Here is a 22,655-nt window from a genome sequence, read left to right as displayed (position 1 = left end):
CCAGCCCTACCTGAAGACACCAGAGACCTCCTGCATGTAAAATAGTTGCTCTACCAAATGAGCTATGGAGGTTCTTCTCAGTTATTTATCAAACTGTGGCTACTTGATTGGTAATTAGTCAAATGTGGGGTAAAGTAAACAAACCAAGTCAGAAAACCAGTCTGAAAATCTCCAGTTTCTACACTCCCACCAACTTCCTTCATTTTAGATGTGACTTGTCAATAGTTCCAGCAACCCCACTCCAAATCTGGAAGCTTGTGTTTCTTGGACTAGATCTTCTCATGGTCTTCCAACTGCAGATGGCCTCGCATCCAGTCTCCCATATCTGTATTTCCAGTACTGGAAGTTTATTCCATTTGCTTCTGGTGTGGCCTTGCCTTGCCTCTTTTTTGTCCTTATGACAGACGTGACTTTAATAGGATTGTAGAACTGACACCCACTATATCCAAATTGATTCTGGTTTGTACTTCTTTTGAAAAAGGATCTATGGGGATTGGGGGGAGGCTTTCCACAGGGGGTGTTTCAGATCTGTCTGCATTTCCAGCATCCATCTGTTGGCAAAATGCCTAGGTGTTTAAAGTTAACTGGTGGTCCAGCAGACCTGATGCAGTATTTTTTTGTTGAATCAACCTCAGTATATCGCATCACAGTCTGCCCTCAACTAGCCTCCACCTACCAGCCAACTTTACAAGTCAGGGAGCGGCTGCACCTACTGTTGGTCTCCCTGCCTTCCACCCCACCAGCCCCAATGAGCACCAGCAACCACTGCGGGGATGGTTCAGTTAGTTCCAGCTCCCCGGTGTATTTCCACATAGTCAAGCAAAGGTACATGTGGTTTAAGTGAAGCTCGCAGGAGAACAGCAACCTCTCAGTCAGACTGTAGGGCATGTTGCAGCTTGAATGTCCAGAAGATGGCAGTGTTGCCTACAACAGTCGCAAGTACGGTACTTTGAAATCCTTTGTCCTTACCAGAGTTTCAGCAGAATCTTATACTATGTTTAGTTTGTCTAAAAGATGTAGTTGTTTTCTTTCAAACCATCCTCTGCATTTGACTTCTTTGCCTACTTTAAAAAACAAAAACGTGTGTATTGGCAGTTTCTGAACTTCTAAGTTCTGTCTGTTGGTCATAGCTGCAACAGTGGACATAATTTATCGCACTATAAATAAATCAGGATGTTTTGCCCAGCGAGTTGGATGAGTATTTGTGACTCCATTAACCTGCTTGCGATAGCCACACAGAGCATAACTGATATTGTAGAATGCCGAACTTGCAATCTAAATTAGTGACTTTTAAATTCTGAGTGTTCAAGAGAACGAGAGAAACAAAATAGAAATGAAAAAATATATATTCAAAAGCAAGGTGTAGAGTCAGATTTACCGTATTTTTCGCACCATAGGGCGCACCGGACCATAGGGCGCACCCAGTTTTTAGGGGGGGAAATAAAGAAAAAAATCTTCCCCCCCCCAGCCCCAAAGAGCAGCGTACAGGGTGCGCGCAACCTCTCCCTGCCAGAGGGGTTGCGTGCAGCTATGGAGCAAGCCAAGTTTTGGCTTCCCCTTTAGCCCCATGCAGCCTCTCCTTGCCGGGAGACGCTGCGCAGGGCTAAAGAAGCCATAGCCCCGTGCAGCCTCTCCTTGCGGAGGGGTTACGCGCAGCTATGGAAGAAGGCAAGGCAGCGAGCGGGATGGATCCCGCTCGCTGTTTTGCCTTCCCCTTTAGCCCCGCGCAGCCTCTCCTTGCGGAGGGGTTGCGCGCAGCTATGGAAGAAGGCAAGGCAGCGAGCGGGATGGATCCCGCTCGCTGTTTTGCCTTCCCCTTTAGCCCCGTGCAGCCTCTCCTTGCTGGGAGACGCTGCGCAGGGCTTTCCTGGCTTCTCTGGGAGGTGGGGAAATTCCCCCACCTCCCGCAAAACCGGCAGAAGCCGTGCGCACTTTAAAAGGGCTGCACGGCTTCTTCCGGCTTTCCTGGGAGGTGGGGGGATTCCCTCACCTCTCGCAAAAGCCCGCAGAAGCCGTGAGCTCTTTAAAGGGGCTGCGCGGCTTCTCCTGGCTTTTCTGGGAGGTGGGGGAATTCCCCCACCTCCCGCAAAACCAGCAGAAGCCGCGCACACTTTAAAAGGGCTGCACGGCTTCTCCTGGCTTTTCTGGGAGGTGGGGGAATTCCCCCACCTCCCGCAAAACCGGCAAAAGCCGCGCGCACTTTAAAAGGGCTGCACGGCTTCTCCTGGCTTTCCTGGGAGGTGGGAGAAGGGACTGATGCGGCCAGTCAGTCCCTTCTCCCTCCTGTGGAAAAGCCCGCAAGAGCGCACGGAGCTTGTGTGTGGCTCTTGGGGGCTTTTCCTGCCTGCCTCCCCCCTGCATTCGCTCCATAGGACGCACACACATTTTCCCTTGCTTTTTAGGAGGGAAAAAGTGCGTCCTATGGTGCGAAAAATACGGTATGTTACTTTTGTAGTTGGGTTGCAATATTGATGTATTGAGCTAGGAGAGACCTACCTGCTGATTCCATCTCCTGCTATCAGTACTCCTGCTATGACATCACACTCCCAATAGCCTCATTTGGGGGGGGGGGGTGAAGTCTTTAACCATATTTAAGGGAGCCTTTAAACATTCAGAAAAACTTGAGTCACAAATGGCCCTAGCAGTGTGACCAGTTGCTGCTGCACAGCCTTGCTGCCCATCAAAAAAAGGACTCACCAATGCAACCTCGCTACTAATGAGCTTCTCTCCCAAGCAGTAGCAATGGTATATTTACCAGAGTTTTCTTTGCAGGTACTGATGTTCACTGCAGCCTTTAAGGTGATGGCATCATGGCCGTGGCCAATGAGGATTTTTGCCCAGCCTGGGAATGTAACTGCTAATGTAGATTATCAATACTGCTATTATTACACCAGGTAATACCTAAATTGGGACGCGGGTGGCGCTGTGGGTTAAACCACAGAGCCTAGGACTTGCCGATCAGAAGGTCAGCGGTTCAAATCCCCGTGATGGGATGAGCTCCCATTGCTCGGTCCCTGCTCCTGCCAACCTAGCAGTTCAAAAGCACGTCAAAGTGCAAGTAGATAAATAGGTACCACTCTGGCGGGAAGGTAAACGGTGTTCCCGTGTGCTACTCTGGTTTGCCAGAAGCAGCTTAGTCATGCTGGCCACATGACCCGGAAGCATGACCCACATTGGCTCCCTCAGCCAATAAAGCGAGAAGAGCGCCGCAATCCCAGAGTCGGCCACGACTGGACCTAATGGTCAGGGGTCCCTTTACCTTTACTAATACCTAAATTGAAGATCTGAAATAGAAGCGGCTCTTCTGAAAGACTCAGTGAATTTTATTTTAAATGAAAGCATCAATTGGTTTGTTTGTTTTTAAGAAAGGAAAAGATTCATCTGCCCTGAAAGCCCAGTGTTATTTAATAGTTTATTTGTCTGCTTTCAAGTGGCAGTGAAGCTCCTCATATTGCTCATGGTGAGACAAAATGGACAGTTCGATAGCAGGTGGGTAAATGTTTCTCAGATTAGAAGTACAATTCACTGCAGAAATTTAGGTAGATATCATTAGGTAGGCCAGGAGAAACATATTAGAAAGCAGAAATATATTTTAGTGTTCTTCTCCCTTTTACAATCCATAAACAGCAAGTCCATTCACTTGAAGACCTTTTACATGGGAAAATTCTCAGCTTCTTACAAAACAGTGAACTGCAATTTTCTGTCCTGTGCAAAGAGCAAAAATTATTAATTTTGAAACATTTAATGGTTTTGTAACAATGAAGCAGCATCCAATTACTGAGTAAAGCAATTCCCACAGCTATTGTGTTGTACTGGCAACTGGAGTTTCCAGTCCCTTTTCAAGGAAAAAGACCAACCAGGCATCAAATGGGCACATTATCATGAATATAGAGTAGGTCCCTGAATGGCTCTATTGAATTTGTTGTGCAAGTCACATCCAATTTCTTTCCAAACTTGTAAACTAAACTTGGAGAGGAAAGCAAGTGTTGAGACAATTGAATCCTTTGTTCAGTAGATGTAAGAACACGTTCCGTTAAAGAGATTCCTGAACTGCAGAATAGTGTTCACTATGGCCAAAGAAATAAGCAGGGTGTTATAGCAGTTTAGTTCAGAAGCAAGCTTGGAAGGATGGGAACAGCTCACTGCAATTTGTTGCATATTTGTATTGCTATGTTGTTTCTGAAGGGCTTACATAAACTTGAACCTCTTGCAATTTATCTGGAATTATGTCAGTCGTTCCTTTGGATATTTTTTTGTTCCTCTGGCAGAGGACCAGGCTAACCATTTCCATTTTATCCCAAACAGTTACAGCTCATGGAAAAAACACTGAGATTTCAAGAACTGGCTAGTCCACTGAAGTAGTTCAGCACGTCCCACTTCCTACATGGCGAGAAGTTCCAAGGCACTGGGCTGGGATAACCCAGCCAGATGGGCGGCAGATAAATATCACCGTCAGCAGCAGCCTTCTTCAATGATTTACCCCACCCAGAACACTCAAAGAGCGTTCTAGTTCCCTCCCACCGCTACCTGTTCAGAATCATTAGTAGGCAACCTCCTCAGCAAAATAAATGTTTGTCCAAAAATTTAAGACTCTAAAGCTGCAGTGAAATGAGGTAGCATAAAGGCATTTGGCCTTAACTGATCCTTGTTCTAATTAGACATTGTTCAGTCATGTACATGAGGCCAATGGAGGCCTGTCTGGGTATGACTCTACATGCTTCCCCCAAAACTCAAATATATCCTTCTAAATCTCAAGATGTAATGGTGGTTGATAATCTGGTGTGATGAAATCTGCACAAGCAGAGATGATTACCATATTTTTCGCACCATAGGGCGCACCGGACCATAGGGCGCACCCAGTTTTTTGGGGGGGGAATAAAGGGGGGGAAATTATTTCCCCCCCAGGCGCGGGGCTGGGGCGGGGGAAGCTCGAGCTTCCCCCGACCCCAGCCCCCAAACAGGCAGCTCTCTGCAAGCCGTGGGAGCGCTCCTGCTGCTTGCGGAGAGGTCCGCGAAGCCTGGACGCGCTGAGCTCAGCGCGCGCAGGCTTCAACATGCAGGCAAGTCTCCGCAAGCAGCGGGAGTGCTCCCGCTACTTGCGGAGAGGTCCGCGAAGCCTGCGCGCGCTGAGCTCAGCGTGCGCAGGCTTCGGCATGCTGGCAACTCTCCGCAAGCAGCGGGAGCCCAGCGCTGGGCTCCCGCTGCTTGCGGAGAGGTGTGCAAAGCCTGGAGAGCGTGAGGGGTCGGTGCGCACTGACCCCTCACTCTCCAGGCTTCAGCGAAAGCCTGCATTCACACCATAGGACGCACACACATTTCCCCTTCATTTTGGGAGGGGAAAAAGTGTGTCCTATGGTGCGAAAAATACGGTACTTCACATTTTAAGGACTGTGTCATAAGTTGCAAATACGTTTTGATTGCAATCAGTCTTTTTTATTAATTTTTGCCTGTTAATTGTAATATTTCATTCTTTTAAAGAAGAAAGTGTTTCGGATAATTAATAGGTAAATTTATTTTCGGGCAAGGAAATTGCATGCAACCAGAAGCAACTTATCACATTTGAGAAGTTTGTGTGTGGTTTTGTGTTTCTTTTGCAATGGGTGTGTAGGTGTAAATACATGATTTCAAAACCTTATGCCATCTGAAACAGTCCATCAGTGCAAGACAGCTCCTATCACAGCCAGCACTGGCAGGGCTGATGGGAGTTGCACTACAGGTTCCCCATCTCTGGTGTCACTAGTTGGAACAGAAGTGCTACCAGTATTTCCTGTAAGTAAAACTAACCAGAGGTAGTTTTGAATTATTTGTTGAATTATTATTTTTCTACCGCGTGAGTGCAAACTTTTATATTGACATGGGTAATGAGAAGATTGCTGTGAATATTTAAGTGGCCAAAACCATGAATATTACACTAGCTTAAAGAGGATCCAAAGAAGCCGTGTCCAAAGAAGAAAAAAGTTTATTGCAAATAATGATGTTCACATCATTCTGAAAATGAGTAGTGCCCTTGCCTTTGAACTAACTGTCCAAAGAAAATCTACAGTCCATATTTCTGTATCATCTCATTTGCTTTAGAAATGTAAGCCTTCATGGCATCTTCTTTTGACATACCTGTAAAGGGGGGGAAATCAGCTTTATTACTATGCCTTATTTGTTATTTTTCCATGACATTATTTTGAATCAGAATAATAAAGAGCTGTAATAAATCCATCACCTTTCTTCTGGTTCCATGCTTCCCATTTTGCTTTGCCTTTCAAATCCAGCATCCCAGGACACTCTGCCAAAAGACAACTAAGTTTCAATAGAAACCACGCAAAGTATCTTTGAAATGAATATATAAACGTGTAGGTATGTACAAAGTTACCAATATTAATATTTCCCACGGTCGACTGCTTGTAGAGTCCATACAGTTCTTTTAGTTCATCATCAGTTGGTTTGGTCTTTAGTTTTTTTACTTTTTCTGCCACAGTGTTGAAGTCGGCCTGAAGAGAGGCAAAATAAAATAATAATAATAATAATAATAATAATAATAATAATAATAATAATAATAATAATCCCATAATTATTTCACTTTAAACAGCCATATATTGCTTCCAATGAGTTTGATGCTTCAGGGAGGAGTCTCTCTGAGCCCCACTTGTCATGCCAGAGATTCAACTTGGGACCTTCTGAAACACAAGACAAATGCTCTACCAGCGAGTTATGCTAAGAAGCTTCCCATGCAAGCAGTCAAGTTGTAGCATCGCTTGAATCTCACTCTCTTTCTCTGTGTAAGCTGCAGTGCAGATACGGCAGACACTGGGCATCTTTCCAACTCTGTTCAATATCAGCTCTTTCAGCAAGCTGGGTTGTTTTTTGTTTGCCTTGGTATTTTTCTATTCTTGGGTATAAGGTTTCATTTGAAGTAAGCCAGTTTAATCAGTCTGACATGGCTACAAGAATGTCACATTATACTACCAGGCCAGAATATGCTCGTCTGCGATGGGACCAATATTTAAAACCACTTACTTCTCAGTCCTATGCACGTTGGTTCAAAAGTCCCAATGGACCTGCTCCCAGGAAGGCAGGTATAAAATGGCAGCCTTAATGCAGTTTATTTCTCTGTAACACTTTAATGATCAGCAAGGGGCTAATTTGGCTCACTGATTTTAAAGCATGTTTATAGACAGGAATTACCTACCCAAGTTTATTTTTGACTAAAAAGCATGGGATTTTATAATTTCCGTATCAGTACCACAGTGTTCCACCACAAAACAGGTTTATGCTCATTTTATCCTAAGATTTCTGTCAGGCGGGCTAGGGGGAGCTAGCAGCTTGCCCAGGGGTCAGCAAACTTTTCCAGCAGGGGGCTGGTCCACTGTCCCTCACACCTTGTGGGGGGCCAGACTATATTTTTTTTGGGGGGGGGAAATGAGTGAATTCCTATGCCCCACAAATAACCCAGAAACGCATTTTAAATGAAAGGACACATTCTACTCATGTAAAAATACGCCGATTCCCAGACCGTCCATGGGCCAGTTATAGAAGGCGATTGGGCCGGATCCGGCCCCCAGGCCTTAGTTTGCCTATCCATGAGCTTGCCAAAAGGCCTCATTTTGGGCTTCATGGCTGCCATCTGTTCAATATTCTGTCAGCTCTACTGATTTTTGACTTCACCGAGGTCAGAACTACATTACATGTGAAACACAGATACTGTACTGCTGTCAAGGATTCAAGTTCTGCTCCCGTGTTTCTCCCTAATGGGCATGCTCAGTTAGCTTGCATTGTCATATAACCACACTAGTGATGGAACCACATATTGTGAGCAATCAACAACCCAAGTTCTTCTGTCTTTGAGCTGAAAAAAGACAGTTGTCCCAAGTTCAATATTATTTTTTATAGAAAAAGGTTTCCTTCCCATGGGTGGGGGGAGAGAATGGTTTTTGGCTGCAAACAGCTTCTTCTACCCTAATCCTCTCAAGACCAAGTGTGTGGCTTTGATATTTGCACTAATGACAGCTCCCAAGAGCAGGAAGCTCTGGATAAGTGAATCCAGTAACTCAAGGATAGAGTGAGTATAAGTTTTTGTGAATTAGGTCCTAGAACAGACAATGATGTTTTTAAAAAGAGAAACGTATGGGACTGGAAAAGCTATTTTTCTGTTCTCTTTGTCAGTCTCTAAGAATCACAGATCATGTTTCAAGAATTCTAAATGAAGAACCTGACTAGTTTTAAATATGCATTTATATAACACATTGGCTACTTTCCCTACACAAAACCCCCTTAAAAATAAAGATGCTAGTCTAGAGTCCACATGGTTTAGCAATCTCCTTTCCCCTTTAGAGCAGAGCTAATTTTACAAAAAGCAAGACATGCCCAGCATCTTTTTATTCTGCTACTTCAGGGTAACCTTGAGTCAGTGTCAATAATTCTCTCATCTGCCTTTGCTATGATTCTAAGTCACAAGGGACGCATTACAGTGATGCAGGAAAGGAGATACTGCTCCACTATACGTAGTACAGCTCTTGTATTGACCCTTCTTCGCCAACAACTGGCATGCATTACCTATGCCCCGATGGCTACATTGCTAAGTTATTTATTTGATTAGCACTGTGAAATCTCCAGGCAGACCTGCAGTTATATGCATGAGCAGTAGGATGCGTATTTTGCGCAAAGATCATGACACAATGATCCTGCCAGAACTGAATGCCAGTTTGTGGCGAATCAATCGGGCTCTTTCTTCGCAAACGCTCTAATGTCTGTTATGAGAAATAAAGGTCAGGTTAAGTATTGTGACTATTTTAACAAAGGTGTCATAAGGAACCTCTCTCTCCTATCAGAAAGTAAAATACTGCAAAGAAACAAATAATTCAGTATGAAGCTTTCCAAATAGGCAGACGGCCAGCACTAAAATCCGGACTCTTAATCAACTCATCCTTGGCTCACAAAGATTCAGTCGTAAACTCTTAAATTCCCATAACCTCTCTCCCCACAAACATTCATTAGATGAAACAACTATAGAACATCACTGAAATTAAACAATGAGCTACTGTGTTCCATTACAGAGCAGTTATAACAGGGCACCCATTCATTACTGTGTCCACTATGTGTAACCATAGTATCCATTCATTCATTCATGCTATCCTATTTTAGACCCACTGATACAAATACCGTTACAAATTCAGAGTTGGTTTCCCACCCTTCTGTTGATTAATTCTCACTATTCTTTCTTCCCACATGCTTCTATTAATATTAGAATAGTAGATTTAACTACACCAAGCCATAAAAAGCTTGCCATAAAATTATGGCAAACTATCCAGTTCCAGAGGGATGCAGGTGGTGCTGTGGGTTAAACCACAGAGCCTAGGACTTGCTGATCAGAAGGTCGGCGGTTTGAATCCCCGCGACGGGGTGAGCTCCCGTTGCTCGGTCCCTGCTCCTGCCAACCTAGCAGTTCGAAAGCACCTCAAAGTGCAAGTGGATAAATAGGGACCGCTCCGGCGGGAAGGTAAACGGCGTTTCCGTGCACTGCTCTGGTTCGCCAGAAGTGGCTTAGTCATGCTGGTCACATGACCCGGAAGCTGTACACTGGCTCTCTCGGCCAGTAAAGCGAGAAGAGCGCCACAACCCCAGAGTCGGTCACGACTGGACCTAATGGTCAGGGGTCCCTTTACCTTTATCCAGTTCCAGAGAATATGAATAGCCAATGGGATTATTACAAACTTTATCACCAGGAGCTGTTTTTCAAGCAATAGCAAGGAGCCAAAGAAACACACTTATACCCAAGTGCTTAAGTTAGTCCAGTAGTTGTTTTTTTATATACTTTGAGCAGCAATTGCCTGTCCACCCCCAGCATGCACATCATACATTTACAAGACATTTCCCCTCCCTAAAGAATCATTGGAACTGTAGTTTTTAAAGAGTGCTTCATGTTGTAGGCCTGTGAGGCATAAATTAGTTCCAGTGATTTTTCCAGGGGCTAGAGAATGCACTTTAAACCCAGTGATTTATACACAGCCTAAATCAGTGGCCTTAACAGGGCATGGGGTCCCATACTGGTGTTACAGGAGCAGATGGCAAGTGTGGTGGGAAGATTAAAGGACAATTAAAGAAACATTTTAAAATTTCAGTGTAGTATAGTATAAGATGATATAGTATCAAAATATATTTTTCTTATTTGAAGAATATGGGTCTATTTTCAAAATCAAGCACTGCTAGGAGTGCTTCTTTTTGTTTTCCAATGTATTTCTTTTCCAGTTTCTTTTCTTATCAATTTTTTATTATTATTCTGAAAGTGTGGCCTAGAGGGGAAAAGTTTTAGAACCACTGGCCTAAATCAATGCTTTTAAAAGTACCCTCTGGCTGCAATGCTATACTGTATACTTAGAATCATAGAATCATAGAGTTGGAAGAGACCACAAGGGCCATCGAGTCCAACCCCCTACCAAGCAGGAAACACCATCAGAGCACTCCTGACATATGGTTGTCAAGCCTCTGCTTAAAGACCTCCAAAGAAGGAGACTCCACCACACTCCTTGGCAGCAAATTCCACTGTCGAACAGCTCTTACTGTCAGGAAGTTCTTCCTAATGTTTAGGTGGAATCTTCTTTCTTGTAGTTTGGATCCATTGCTCCGTGTCCGCTTCTCTGGAGCAGCAGAAAACAACCTTTCTCCCTCCTCTATATTTAGGATGACCCCATTGATTACTGGGACTGCACTACTCATAGGACTGCACTGTCAACTCAAACGTGGTCTGCCAGGGGCATAGCATTGGGGGGGGGGCTCTTGTGCAATGTAACCCTGACGTCCTTTTCAGCATGTGCTTTTTAAAGGATACCAACCAGGGTGGCAATGGCTTTGTAGAAAGAAGGAATCCCCCCTCTAGTTAAGAACATAAAATCTAATACTTCTTAGTGGGGGTGCTTTGAAATTATCTGATAAACTATATTCAGGATTGGTTTGCGTAAAGTCACTTATGCACTTGCTCTGAATAGGAGAAAGAATATCTCTATTGTTACAGGGGCACTGAAACATAAAAAAACCTTCACGAATATGTAATCTCATTAGTTATCCCTAAATATTCTGTAATCACCTTGTGAGCTCTTTTGCAAACTGTGTATTACAGCTCACCCAGAAGGCATACTTGATTGCACAACGTAGAATTGCCTAAATAAATGTATTAAATAGGTTGCGACCGACTGTCTCCATGCTGCAGCATCCTTTCTGGAATGCCAAAACCGAGAAGAAAGCCCCTACATGGCCATGCACTTTGGGGAAAAGACATTTATTGGGGGGGGGGACCCCATTAACCACAAAGGTGGCATACAAATATTATTAGAGAAACAACAAAATCTTAAAATCTATTTACTGATGTGGAAAAACTATTGTATTCTAACTGGATGCTAATCACTTTTGTATACAGTTTTTAATTCTACATTGTTCCGTTGCTTTATTACATTTCTACACCTAGATGGCATTATAAGAAACAAGCTACCGGCCATTCATTTAAACTGGAGCGGGTGGCTGTGGCTTGCATGTGTGCAGAGAGTCACAAAGACTGCATGTTACACAACAATCATCTGTAGTCCTCAAATCCCCCTTGCGAAAGATTCAGCCAAAATCCAGGCAGTTAAGCAGAGCTGCTGTGTGCAGAGTTTGAGTACTTCTGGGGGAGGGATTATGATGCTGCTGAATCTGCCTTCACCAGCTGCATCACTTTAGCTCATCCTAGCCCTTCTCTGCATGATGCTAGTGCTGGCCCAGCAGAATAAGTAGGAAAGAGCTGAGGTCTGCACATCAGAAAGAGAAGAGGCAGCGGCTTCCGATCCTAGCATGCAAGTGGAGTGTTGCAGTCCTCAAACTTTGCTGGTCCCCAGCCATAAATGCTCCGATGGAGGAAGCCGTAAGTGTTTGTGCAGTCACAATTAACTCGGAGTGGAGACTAGCTAGCACATACACAAAAAATGAACATGCAGCACCTAAAGGCAAGCAGTCTTCAAAGTGTCCCAAATCCTGAAAGACAAGACTCTCCACTGCTCCCATATAATTCTCTAAAGCTGAAACCCCAAACCAGTCCATCAGGCAGGTAGGTCCCTGCCTTGTCCCCAAGCAATTCCACAGATCTTCTGCAACTGTGAATGGGAACTTGCCCAAGTTTATGGTTTCAACACTAAATGGATTGCAACTCCCATTTGTGTGGTTGGGTGCGGGTGGAGGGACTCGTTTCATCACATTATACTTCATGAATCAGTACAGTGGTACCTCGGGTTAAGAACTTAATTCATTCTGGAGATCTGTTATTAACCTAAAACTGTTCTTAACCCGATGTACCACTTTAGCTAATGGGGCTTCCCGCTGCCACCACGCAATTTCTGTTCTCATTCTGAAGCAAAGTTCTTAACCCCGAGGTACTATTTCTGAGTTAGTGGAGTCTGTAACTTGAAGCGTCTGTAACCTGAAGCGTTTGTAACCTGAGGTACCACTGTACTAGCTGGAGGAGCTGCAAATGCACGGCTATAATTGTCCAGGTTTTAAAGTTCTACCTCCTCAATTCTGCACCTACCTACTTCAACATGAGGTGCAATGTTATGGTGACTTGGGGGGGGGGGGGCTAGTTGATCACTGCAGTGCTGACCCCTGAGCCAAACAGCTGGGAGGGGGGAATTCCCTTCCAACCAAAAGGTCTAGGAAATAATCAAATAGGGAAACTCAAGTCACACTTTATAAAGAGTGTATTACACAGCAATTCTATACATGTCTGTTCAAAAATAAGTTCTATTGAGTTCAATGAGGCTCAATCCTTCCAGGTATAGGATTGCACGGTGCAGGCATAGGATTTGCCTAAGAATAGCTTCGCTGGATTGGATCGAACCGAACCCAGCAGCCTATCCTGCACAGCACAGGAGGTCACTCGCCGGATACTGCTGCAGCCCTCCCCCGCTACTCCTCCCCAAGTTCCACTCTCGGCGCAGTCCAGGTCCCTCCAGAAGCTGCGCTCACGCCGCTGCTTCAGGCGCCCGCCGGCCGGCCGGCTCCCCCCCCCCCCCCGCGCCCCGCTCCTTCCCTCGAGGTTCCCTTACCTCCAGAGTCATGGTGCACAACCTGCGACGGCTCCTGCGCTCTCCGCAAAGCCCCGCCCCCGTCCGGAATGAAGCCGCAGCTCCCTCTCGCAGCCCTTATTTATAATGCCATCGGCCCAAGCGTCCCCATTGGACAAGAAGGCACTGTGACGTCGCACCAGAGGCGCGAGCTCCCGAAAAGTGAGCCAAGTAGGTGATGCTACTGCTGCTGCCTCGCCGCCTTGGAAACCAGACCGGCTGCGGAGAGGCAGCGCGCTTTGGTGATTGGCGGCTGGGCTTTGCGGCAGCAGCCCCGTCGAGCCGCTAGGGGGCAGTGGTGAGCAGCGCGCGAGAGCGCCGAACGCTGTTAGGCGCAGACCCGCTCGCAATGGGCTGAGCTTCAAGTCCGACATGCAACAAAATGTTGCAGTGTACCATCGCTTCTGACGATGGGGTTTGGGGATCTGCTCTCCTCCGGATGTTGTTAGACTGCAGCTCTCCTCAGTAGCATGCCTGCAGAATACTCTCCCCGCAGAAAGCCACTGGATCCCCTTTTTTATAGCCTCAAGGTGGTTGCTTAAGAATTTTTTTATTTCCCCATGTTATTATTGTCTTCCAATTAGGTTGACTTATTTTTCAGCTGCCTTTTGTTTATTGCTGATTTATTGTTTCGCCGTCTGTCATACTGTACGTTTTAGTCTATGGTTCGATTTATTGCATATGTTTATAAGCCTTGTAAGCTGTGTTGCGTATCTGTTGGTTTAAAAACCAGGATATAAATAAAAACACTATTACGACTGCTGAGAGTTGTTAGGAGTTCCCTATTTCCCTCACAGAGCTGCAATTCCCAGAGTTCTCTGGTAAGAAAAAGAATTGATTGCTAAACAGCTCTATGTATTCTAGCACTGTGAGGGGAATAATGGTTTCCTAACAACTCTCAGCACCCTTTGCAAACTTTCAAATCCCAGGATACTTTAGGAAAACTGTCCTGAGCTCTATGGATGAAGGGTAGTACAGTGGTACCTCAGGTTACATATGCTTCAGGTTACAGCTAACCCAGAAATAGTGCTTCAGGTTAAGAACTTTGCTTCAGGATAAGAACAGAAATTGGGCTCCGGTGGCGTGGCAGCAGCAGGAGGCCCCATTAGCTAAAGCGGTGCTTCAGGTTAAGAACAGTTTAAGGTTAAGAACAGACCTCCGGTACGAATTAAGTACTTAACCTGAGGTACCACTGTATACAGATTTACTAAATAGTAATAATAACAAGTCATGACTTTTAAAAGTGGTTGATAGTGCTTTTCAGATAAATGAAACATTTCAAAAGGATAAACAGAAAGGACTCTCTATGGAACCTTCAAAATTAGAAAAAGGCTTAATAAAACGCAAATAAGAAAACACTCTCTAATATGTATAAGCTCCTTCTTTACTGGGAGGTCAAGGAGGAGGAAGTGAAATGTGTTATGGTGCAGTGGGCTGGAGACTTTGGCTACAACATCCAGATGGAATCATGGGAGAGGCTGTGGAGGGAGGACCTCAAGTTCACAGCACGCTATGACTTGAAGGAGAACTGCATGAAGATGCTCTACAGATGGTATAAATGTATAAAACTAGATCAAACATCTGTTGGAGATGCGGGGAGGTGGAAGGCACCATGATTCACATGTGGTAAGGAACTGTAAGAAAATCAAGGATTTCTGGGAAACAATGTACAATGAAATTTTAAAAATGTTTAAATGCATCTTCCCAAAGAAGCCTTAAGCCTTCCTATTAGACATAATTAATAATGAAATCCCAAAAAGATTAAGGAAAATATTTATATATGTGCTAGTAGCAGCTAGGCTTGTTATTGCTAAAATATGGAAGGGGGACTCTGCGCCCACAAAGTTAGATTGGCAAAGTAAAATGTTAGAATATGCTGAACTAGCAAGATTAACAGCAAGATTCCGAGACCATACAGATCAAATATTCAACAGAGAGTGTAATATTTATAGAGATTACTTAAAAGAACATTGTAATATTACCAATTCATTGGCAAGCTTGGATTGAGTTTCTGCTTGAAAACAGGAGATTGTTACAGAACAAAAATGATAGAGAATTTAGGAGAGATAAAATTAAGTGTGTAGTGAAAGGGAACTTGGGAACCAGGGAACTTGGGAACCATGGGGGGCGGAAGTCACATTAGAATTAGTAAAGGATGAAATTAATTCTGTGTCTTTCTTTTGGGTACGTAAGGAGTGTTAATTTTGGATTTTTTTTGTTAATTGCTATATATTGTTTGATTTGGTTTTCTGTTTTGTTAAACCAATAAAGCATTATTAATAATAATAATAATAATAATAATAATAATAATAATAATAATAATAATAAATAGTGCTTTATATGTATGGTGTTGATGTGGGCAAAATCTAACAGCAAGGAGAGGCAAGAAAACAGAATGGAATTGTTAGTCAGCGACTCATTGGCTGCCAACAGAAACTTGTCAGTATTTTGAGGGAGGGGTTCAAAGGCTTATTGGAAATTTAGGCTGTATGCATACTGGCAGTTTAAAACACAGCCAGGTTGCTTCCCCCTGCTGCATTTCAAGTTGCAATTTAACTTTGCTCTGTACACCAGAGAGAGAGGAGAGAGGCATGTCATCATCACCTGATGCAAATTACCTCATTTGTTTCCCTGTGACCTCCCAACTCCAAGGAAGCCGTCCTCCTCCAATGTGCAAGGGATCTCTCCGCTTAATGTCTCAAACTTCAGCTTACGTCAAAGCTTTTTTAAAATAAACAAACTTGTTGCAGCAGTCCGACACTAATCCTTGCCTTTCTCTGTGTCAAACCTCCCCTCCCCCAAATGCAATTTAAAGCAGGCCTCTTGCATTTGCAGTTTAAAATGGGAACAAAGCAAACTGAAAGAAAAGACTTTGGTCACTGGAATGTATTGCTTCCTTCTGAATATTATGTTACAGTTTATTTCCGTGTTGTCTGTCAGCCAACAAAGGTTTTGCACAGGAATACAGTACACTGAATTTCCGCAGTGCCCCTGGAATGCACTGAAGCGAGAATGGTCGCAATGTGCATCCCATTGTACGTATCGCTCATTTAGTGCCACCTAGTGTTTATTTCATGCAGTGCTAGTTCGTTCCTGCGCATTAGGGCTGATGCGTCATGCACACTTGCATTACATCATTGATCCTAAATGGGCAGGCATAGGCAAACTCGGCTCTCCAGATGTTTTGGTACTACAACTCCCATCATCCCTAGCTAACAGGACCAGTGGTCAGGGATGATGGGAGTTGTAGTCCCAAAACATCTGGAGGGCCGAGTTTGCCTATGCCTGCTAAATGGGTGTCATTGTGCTAACAGATTGTACAGATTTGAAGAGGAGCTCTCTTACCCACCCCCACTTGGTATTGCCACACATTTAATCATTAAGTTAGCAATGTTTAATTTATTTTAAAGTTTATTATAGGAGGGTAATATGTGGTTTATGTGGGGGAGCAGCAGTTTTGTTTTTGTTTTTGGTGTGTGCGTGTGTGCGCGTCTGCGTCTGTTCAGACTATCTCAAAGTGACTTTTTGGTGTATTTATAATGCCATTGGCTTTAAACAATAAAGTTCATTCAACTTTATTCATTCGGTCATTTGGCAGATGAAATAGGGCTTATATGCCACCATAAAGCTGTCAGCCTTTAAAGCATGGATGTAGCCAGGTTTTTTTGGCGGGGGCAGGACTTTTGTTAGAGAGGGCAGAACCAATGTCATTGGTCAGTTAGTTATTTCTATTGTTTTACTGGATGGGGGCAGCTGTCCATGCTTCAAAGTGTTATAAGACCCATCTCCTGTTTTTGAATAAGCCACAGGGGTAGTCAACCTTTTTATACCTTCTGCCCACTAATGCATCTTTCTTGATGGTAAAATTTCGTTACCACCCACCAGTGCTCAATGGGAGGAGGATTCAGCTTAAAAAGCTTGTGCCGTAGAACCCTCTACCGCCCTAGAATCCTGAAACACCCACTAGTGGGCGGTAGGGACCAGGTTGACAACCCCTGGAATAAGGATGTGGTGGCCCTCTTAGAACTGTTACTTCTCTGCTTTAGTGGGACTCCTGTCCTTTGTTTCTAACACCAGAATAGCAAGCGGATATTCCACTACAGTGTTGTCAATTTGCTTACCGAATGAGAAAGCTGTACCTGTTGATCTACCCAGATCACTCTGTGTGTGTGTGTGTGTGTGCGCGCGCGCACACGCACACACACACAGATCTGGGTAGTTCAACAGATACAGCTTTCTCCTCCGACAGCTTTCTATATATTGTGTGTGTGTGTGTGTGTGTGCACGTGCGCAGCACAGGAACCTCTGGCAGCTGGAGGGAAACGGTGGGAAGGTCTCTTGGTTGATATTGTGGACTGGTGGGCATTCCATGCCTGGCCAGATGTCGCTGGACTTGGTTAGAGCTGATAATGCCATGGTTGCCAGCTCAATCCCTGTATGGGACAGCTGCATATTCCTGCACTGCAGGGGGGGTTGGACTACTAGATGATCCTCAGGGTCCCAACTCTACAATTCTTCTATGACTCCAGACCCATAGTCACTGACGATGCTTGCCGGGGCTGATGGGAGCTGGACTCTCAGCAACGCTTAGAGCAGGGGTCAGCAAGTTTTTTTCCGCAGGGGGCCGGTCCACTGTCCCTCAGACCTTGTGGGGGGCCGGACTTTATTTTTTGGGGGGGATGAACGAATTCCTACGCCCCACAAATAACCTAGACTAGAGATGCATTTTAAATAAAAGCACACATTCTACTCATGTAAAAACATGCGTATTCCCGGACCGTCCGCGGGCCGGATTTAGAAGGCGATTGGGCCGGATCCAGCCCCCGGGCCTTAGTTTGCCTACCTATGGCTTAGAGGGCCCCAGGGCCCCCTTCCCCTATGTTTTGGGTTGTGGGAACGCTCAGCCAGGTACTAGTACGGCAGAAAGGCGTGACCTTATCCTCGGAGTAAAGCCCCGTCGAGCACAGCGAAGCTCCCGTCGGGCTTCAGCTCGCACGAAACCTACACGAAGACTGTGCTCGCAGCGCCCTCTGGCGGCCGCCGCAGGGGCAAACCGCGGCTTGCGCGCCCGCCTTGTGCCTGGCTTTCCGGGCGCAAGCTCCGCCTGGAAGGAGGGCGGTCCTGAGCCAGGCGAGCCGGGCTCTTCCGCTTCCCTCCGCGCACTCAGGAAGGTTTTGGAGGCCGCGGGAAGGAAGCCGGGGCCGCAGCGCGCTCGGCCGCCGGAGAGGAGCCTGAGAGCGGACGCCCACGTGGGTCGGAAGGAGTCCTGCCGTCTGCTGTACTGGTGGGTTGTTGCCACGTGGGGATGGAGACGGGGGCGGGTTATGGCCAAGTCTACACGTGCAGCGGCCAGAGGTGGTAGCAACGTTTCCGAATGCTTCCAGCTGCCGGAGCAGAGAGAGCAGGCCGGGATTGAGCACGTCTCTTTAACAGGGAAGGTCGGGCTTCGTTTTTGTTTAACTTGCAGAGAGGTGCTTTTTTTTCCTTTTACGCAAAGGAAGCTTTCAAAGAGGCTCATCTCAGCTGCAACCCGAAGGAGTCCTTGCATTTTAGATTCTCGGAAGTGATTTAGTGCAGGGATGCTCATGATTTCACTGTGGGTAGATCTACCTATCAGGGCCAGGAATAAAGAGCAGGGTGCGCGGCACCGTATTCTGAGTCTAGACTTCTGTTTTCCGTTCCAAACCCGAACGAAGATCTTTTTACATAAAAAAGTCCACTCCTGGTTAGCTTTCTGCAGTTCAGCAACATATTTTCTGTGGGGAAAGCCATTATGTTTCTGCTGCTGAAAAATTGGGAGTCAGAAATTCTTGATAAGCTATTGCAAATTACCCAGCGATCTCCCAGTAGATACTAATCCGTGGGTAGGCAAACTAAGGCCCGGGGGCCGGATCCGGCCCAATCGCCTTCTAAATCCGGCCCGCGGACGGTCCGGGAATCAGCATGTTTTTACATGTGTCCTTTTATTAAAAATGTATCTCTGGGTTATTTGTGGGGCCTGCCTGGTGTTTTTACATGAGTGGAATGTGTGCTTTTATTTAAAATGCATCTCTGGGTTATTTGTGGGGCATAGGAATCGTTCATTCTCACCCCCCCCCCCAAAATATAGTCCGGCCTCCCACAAGGTCTGAGGGACAGTGAACCGGCCGGCTGCTGAAAAAGTTTGCTGACCCCTCTTCTGTCCACTCCTTGAACTAGTGCAGTCCCCTATTTAGGTGCAACCAGTTTGCCTTGCAGCCTCTATCTCAAGTGCAAGCGACAGATGTTGAGCAAACAAGCAGCCTTCCTAAATCTACTGTTTAGGTATTCTCGTTACTTTTTATCTATTATCCTTTATATGTTTTTAGCCTCCTGTTTTACCTATGTTTGTTTTAATTTTTGTCAGCTGCTGTAAGTCCTGCTTCTGGGGAGAAAAAAGCAGGGTTTAAATAAGTAAAGTTGATGATAGAACAGACATGGTTTAACATCGAGAGATGTTGCACTGATGCATTGAGACAGGAGTCAGATATACAGACGGGTTGTGACATGTCTTCTTGAGAGAGACAAGGGAAGCTTAAATATTGAACTTGACTAGATAGTGCACATTGTTGGCAGAGTCCAGGGTAGTGTTTTGTTGTTTTCATTCATTTGAATGGGGCTAGTCCAGGGAACCCCCTCCTGGCAGATTGTAGCCTATATGCAGAGATCTCATGAAATGCAGAAATCGAACTGAATTCACAGATCAGAGAGCCCAGTGGAAAGACACATTTCTGAGATTTCTCTAGGAACACTCTTTTTAAAATTTAGGATTTAAATGTCCTTCTAAACAATACTAGCTTTTCCTCCTAGACTTTTCATTGTTCTAGTATATCATCTATTATTTCCAAAATATAATTCCAAAATATTTCAGCATCAAATGGAAACACATTTGTCGCTTACAACTTTTAGATCCTGGTTGCAAATTTTTGCAGACTCCCCTTTTTGTATGGCTAAGCGTGTAGCGTTGGATATAAGCAACCATGCTTTGTGCAAATTACCAGTTTAATTTGCATTTTAAAGGCTAGAAGTTAAGAACCTAGCAGTGCCAAACATGTTAGAAAAATATATATTAAAGAAGCAAGAATGCGTTGGGATGGGGGATGCATGCCTATAGATGTTGTGTATATCTCTGGTTTAGTTTGCATAATTTTTTGCTGCTTTTTCATTCGCAGCTCAGGTTGGCAAACCATACCAAGAGCATCAAAGATGTCCCTTCAGGCAGCAAAGGGATCGTCAGCCCGTAAATCGAAGCAAATGACTGTAAAGACATCTTTGAGCAACCCGTATACTCTGCAGTGGAGCCCTGTGGATGGAGCAGACATGCACTACATATTGGAAGCCTTAGGAGATGTTATGAAACAGACTGGGTTAGAAAAGGTAGAGACTCGGAGAAGGAAGAAACCCTCTTCTGGGAAGAAGCAGGAGAAAGAACAATGCGATGGCCAGACCAGCAGACTTCAAGACGAGAATTGTTCTGGAGATGCTAAAGCACATGGGTGGACAAACTTGCAAATCAGGAACCAACTCGCTATCGGGATCAATGAAGTAACAAGAGCGCTGGAAAAAAATGAGTTGCTTCTGGTGCTTGTGTGCAAGTCTGCCAAACCTGCTATGCTAACGTCTCACCTTATTCTGCTCTGCGCAAGCCGGGCCACTCCAGCCGGCCAGGTCCCACGTCTCAGTGAACGCCTCGCACCGCTCCTCGGGTTAACGTCCGTCCTAGCCCTGGGATTTAAAAAGGACACAGATGCTTTTGCAGAGGTAGCCAAAACCATTATCCCGCGAATACCAGATTTGGATGTGCCCTGGATTCAGCACGGAACAGAACGTTTGCTGGCCACTGAAGATGCTCATCTGGCGAACTTGCAGGCGGGTGAGGGCACAGAGTCAGACCCGGAAGAGCGCTCTCCCAACCACAAGCGGAAAAGAGCAGATTGCAGCAGGCGTGCCTCTCCTGCTACAGCCCTGCAAGCACTCAAGGTTAAAAAAATAGTACCCAATCCAAACAAGCGAAGGAAGCTTCCCAAAACTAAAAAGCGCATTTCAAAGTAATCAATTATATTGGCTTGTTCCCACATTTCTTATTTGCCTGTGTGTGTGTGTGTGTGTGTGTGTGTGTGTAGCCAGTAAAAGCTATGTAGCATTAACTAGGCTTGCAGTTAAGAATATATACCAACATTACAAAATTCATATTTGTGGCAAGATATTCAAGCTAATAGCTTGGTACTGGACACATGTCATTTCAGAAAATCTAAAAGTGCTTGGAACAAAGCCTTTTTCTGGATTAAATGTAATTCAAAACAAAAGAGTATGGAAGTGATAACGTTTATTCAAACATCCATCTGTGCTGATAGATTCAATCACTAGTAATCTCTTTAAGATGCCGGAATCACAAAACATCTGCAAATTTGATAGCACAATGTTATCCTTTGGACACTTGCATTTGGTCAAATAATGCATGCAGAACTGACCCCAGGTGCATTTGGCCTTTAAGAGAGGAGTATTTTCTTTAGCATGTCAATCAGCCCAAATATCTGCAAGAAGAAAAGCACTTCAGATTTGGATTTTGGGATGCAGGTCACAACTGATCTTGCAGATCCCACAATGCAGATTTCCTAAACAGAGGTTACAGCCTTGCCACGTTCAGTTTAACAGCATGCTATTGAATCTAAAAACTAAAAATGCCCCTAAACAGCTAAAACGGGGGTGCAACTTAAAATGGCTGCTCAGAGGAAACTTGTTTCAATCAGCTGCTATTAATATATTAATACTGAAAACAGGCAAGTTGTAGGGGCAGTAAGGAGGCGGCAGCAGCAGCAGCAAGAACTGGATATAGGATGTGTAGTTAAATTATTACCTATTTAGTCAGGTGCAAAACTTTGTGCTTGCAGTAGTTTGTGCTTAAAGGGTTATGGAAAGGCGAAATCACCACATGTCTACACCAACTGTGCTTTGCTTTCTTACCTTTCCAGCACAAATATTTAATTTGTTGTAATTTTATGACATTTCTATTCTGCCTTTCCTCTGCCATGGAAACCTAGGTGGTTCCCTAGTGGTCACTCATCCAAGCACTGACTGGACCTGCTTGGCTCCAGCAATTTATTGGATAATAATTGGGAAGATTGTTCTTAGTTGTCTAGTGAAGGAGAAAAACGAAGGGTTATTAATCTTACGAAGTCTTGCGTAGTTCTGAGGCTTTCCTCACTCCTACTTCCACACTAATTTCAGCTATTCAGTGCTATTTTAATGTCCCGTCCCCCCCCCCCACTTGTTTAACCAGTCATGTAAACTTATCCAGATCACTACTGAACATCTTCACCTTTAATTGAATCATGGTGCATTAAATTGAAAGCTTAGAGAAGCGTGGACTCATTTACAAGAGCCGTTCAGCCTATACCAACTCACTGAGAAATCAATCTGGGGGGAGTCTAGCTTGGGAAATACCTTCGTTTCAAGCAAGCAATGTCTATGCATGGCCTTTGCTTTTTTTTTTAGGCTGGTTGCCATTATTAGAATTAAAGAACAAGGCTGGGTGGGTGGGAAATAGAAAGAGACACATTA

General features: G+C 44.8%; 2 protein-coding genes across 3 annotated transcripts; one reads left to right on the top strand and one right to left on the bottom strand.

The window, feature by feature from the left end:
- Positions 1-5,941: 5,941 nt before the first annotated feature.
- ACBD7 (acyl-CoA binding domain containing 7) lies at positions 5,942-13,266 on the bottom strand. Its single transcript, XM_028751489.2, has 4 exons — positions 13,059-13,266; positions 6,365-6,482; positions 6,215-6,277; positions 5,942-6,111 (listed from the first exon to the last, which is right to left on the bottom strand). Exons 1-4 carry the CDS (start codon positions 13,068-13,070, stop codon positions 6,038-6,040), a joined length of 267 nt encoding a protein of 88 aa, XP_028607322.1. The 5' UTR covers positions 13,071-13,266; the 3' UTR covers positions 5,942-6,037.
- Positions 13,267-18,202: 4,936 nt separating this feature from the next.
- On the top strand, positions 18,203-22,304 carry RPP38 (ribonuclease P/MRP subunit p38). Of its 2 annotated transcripts, none has more exons than XM_028749963.2 (2): positions 18,203-18,360; positions 20,267-22,304. In XM_028749963.2, exon 2 carries the CDS (start codon positions 20,301-20,303, stop codon positions 21,144-21,146), a length of 846 nt encoding a protein of 281 aa, XP_028605796.2. In that variant the 5' UTR covers positions 18,203-18,360; positions 20,267-20,300; the 3' UTR covers positions 21,147-22,304. The 2 variants fall into 2 exon arrangements, with proteins under 2 accessions (XP_028605796.2, XP_028605795.2); XM_028749962.2 differs by lacking the exon at positions 18,203-18,360 and adding an exon at positions 18,410-18,514.
- The last annotated feature ends 351 nt before the right edge of the window (positions 22,305-22,655 follow it).

The sequence above is a fragment of the Podarcis muralis genome, chromosome 12, assembly GCF_964188315.1.
Source record: "Podarcis muralis chromosome 12, rPodMur119.hap1.1, whole genome shotgun sequence".
In the NCBI taxonomy this organism is placed as follows: Eukaryota; Metazoa; Chordata; class Lepidosauria; order Squamata; family Lacertidae; genus Podarcis; species Podarcis muralis.
This window is presented reverse-complemented; position numbering and strand designations above follow the sequence as displayed.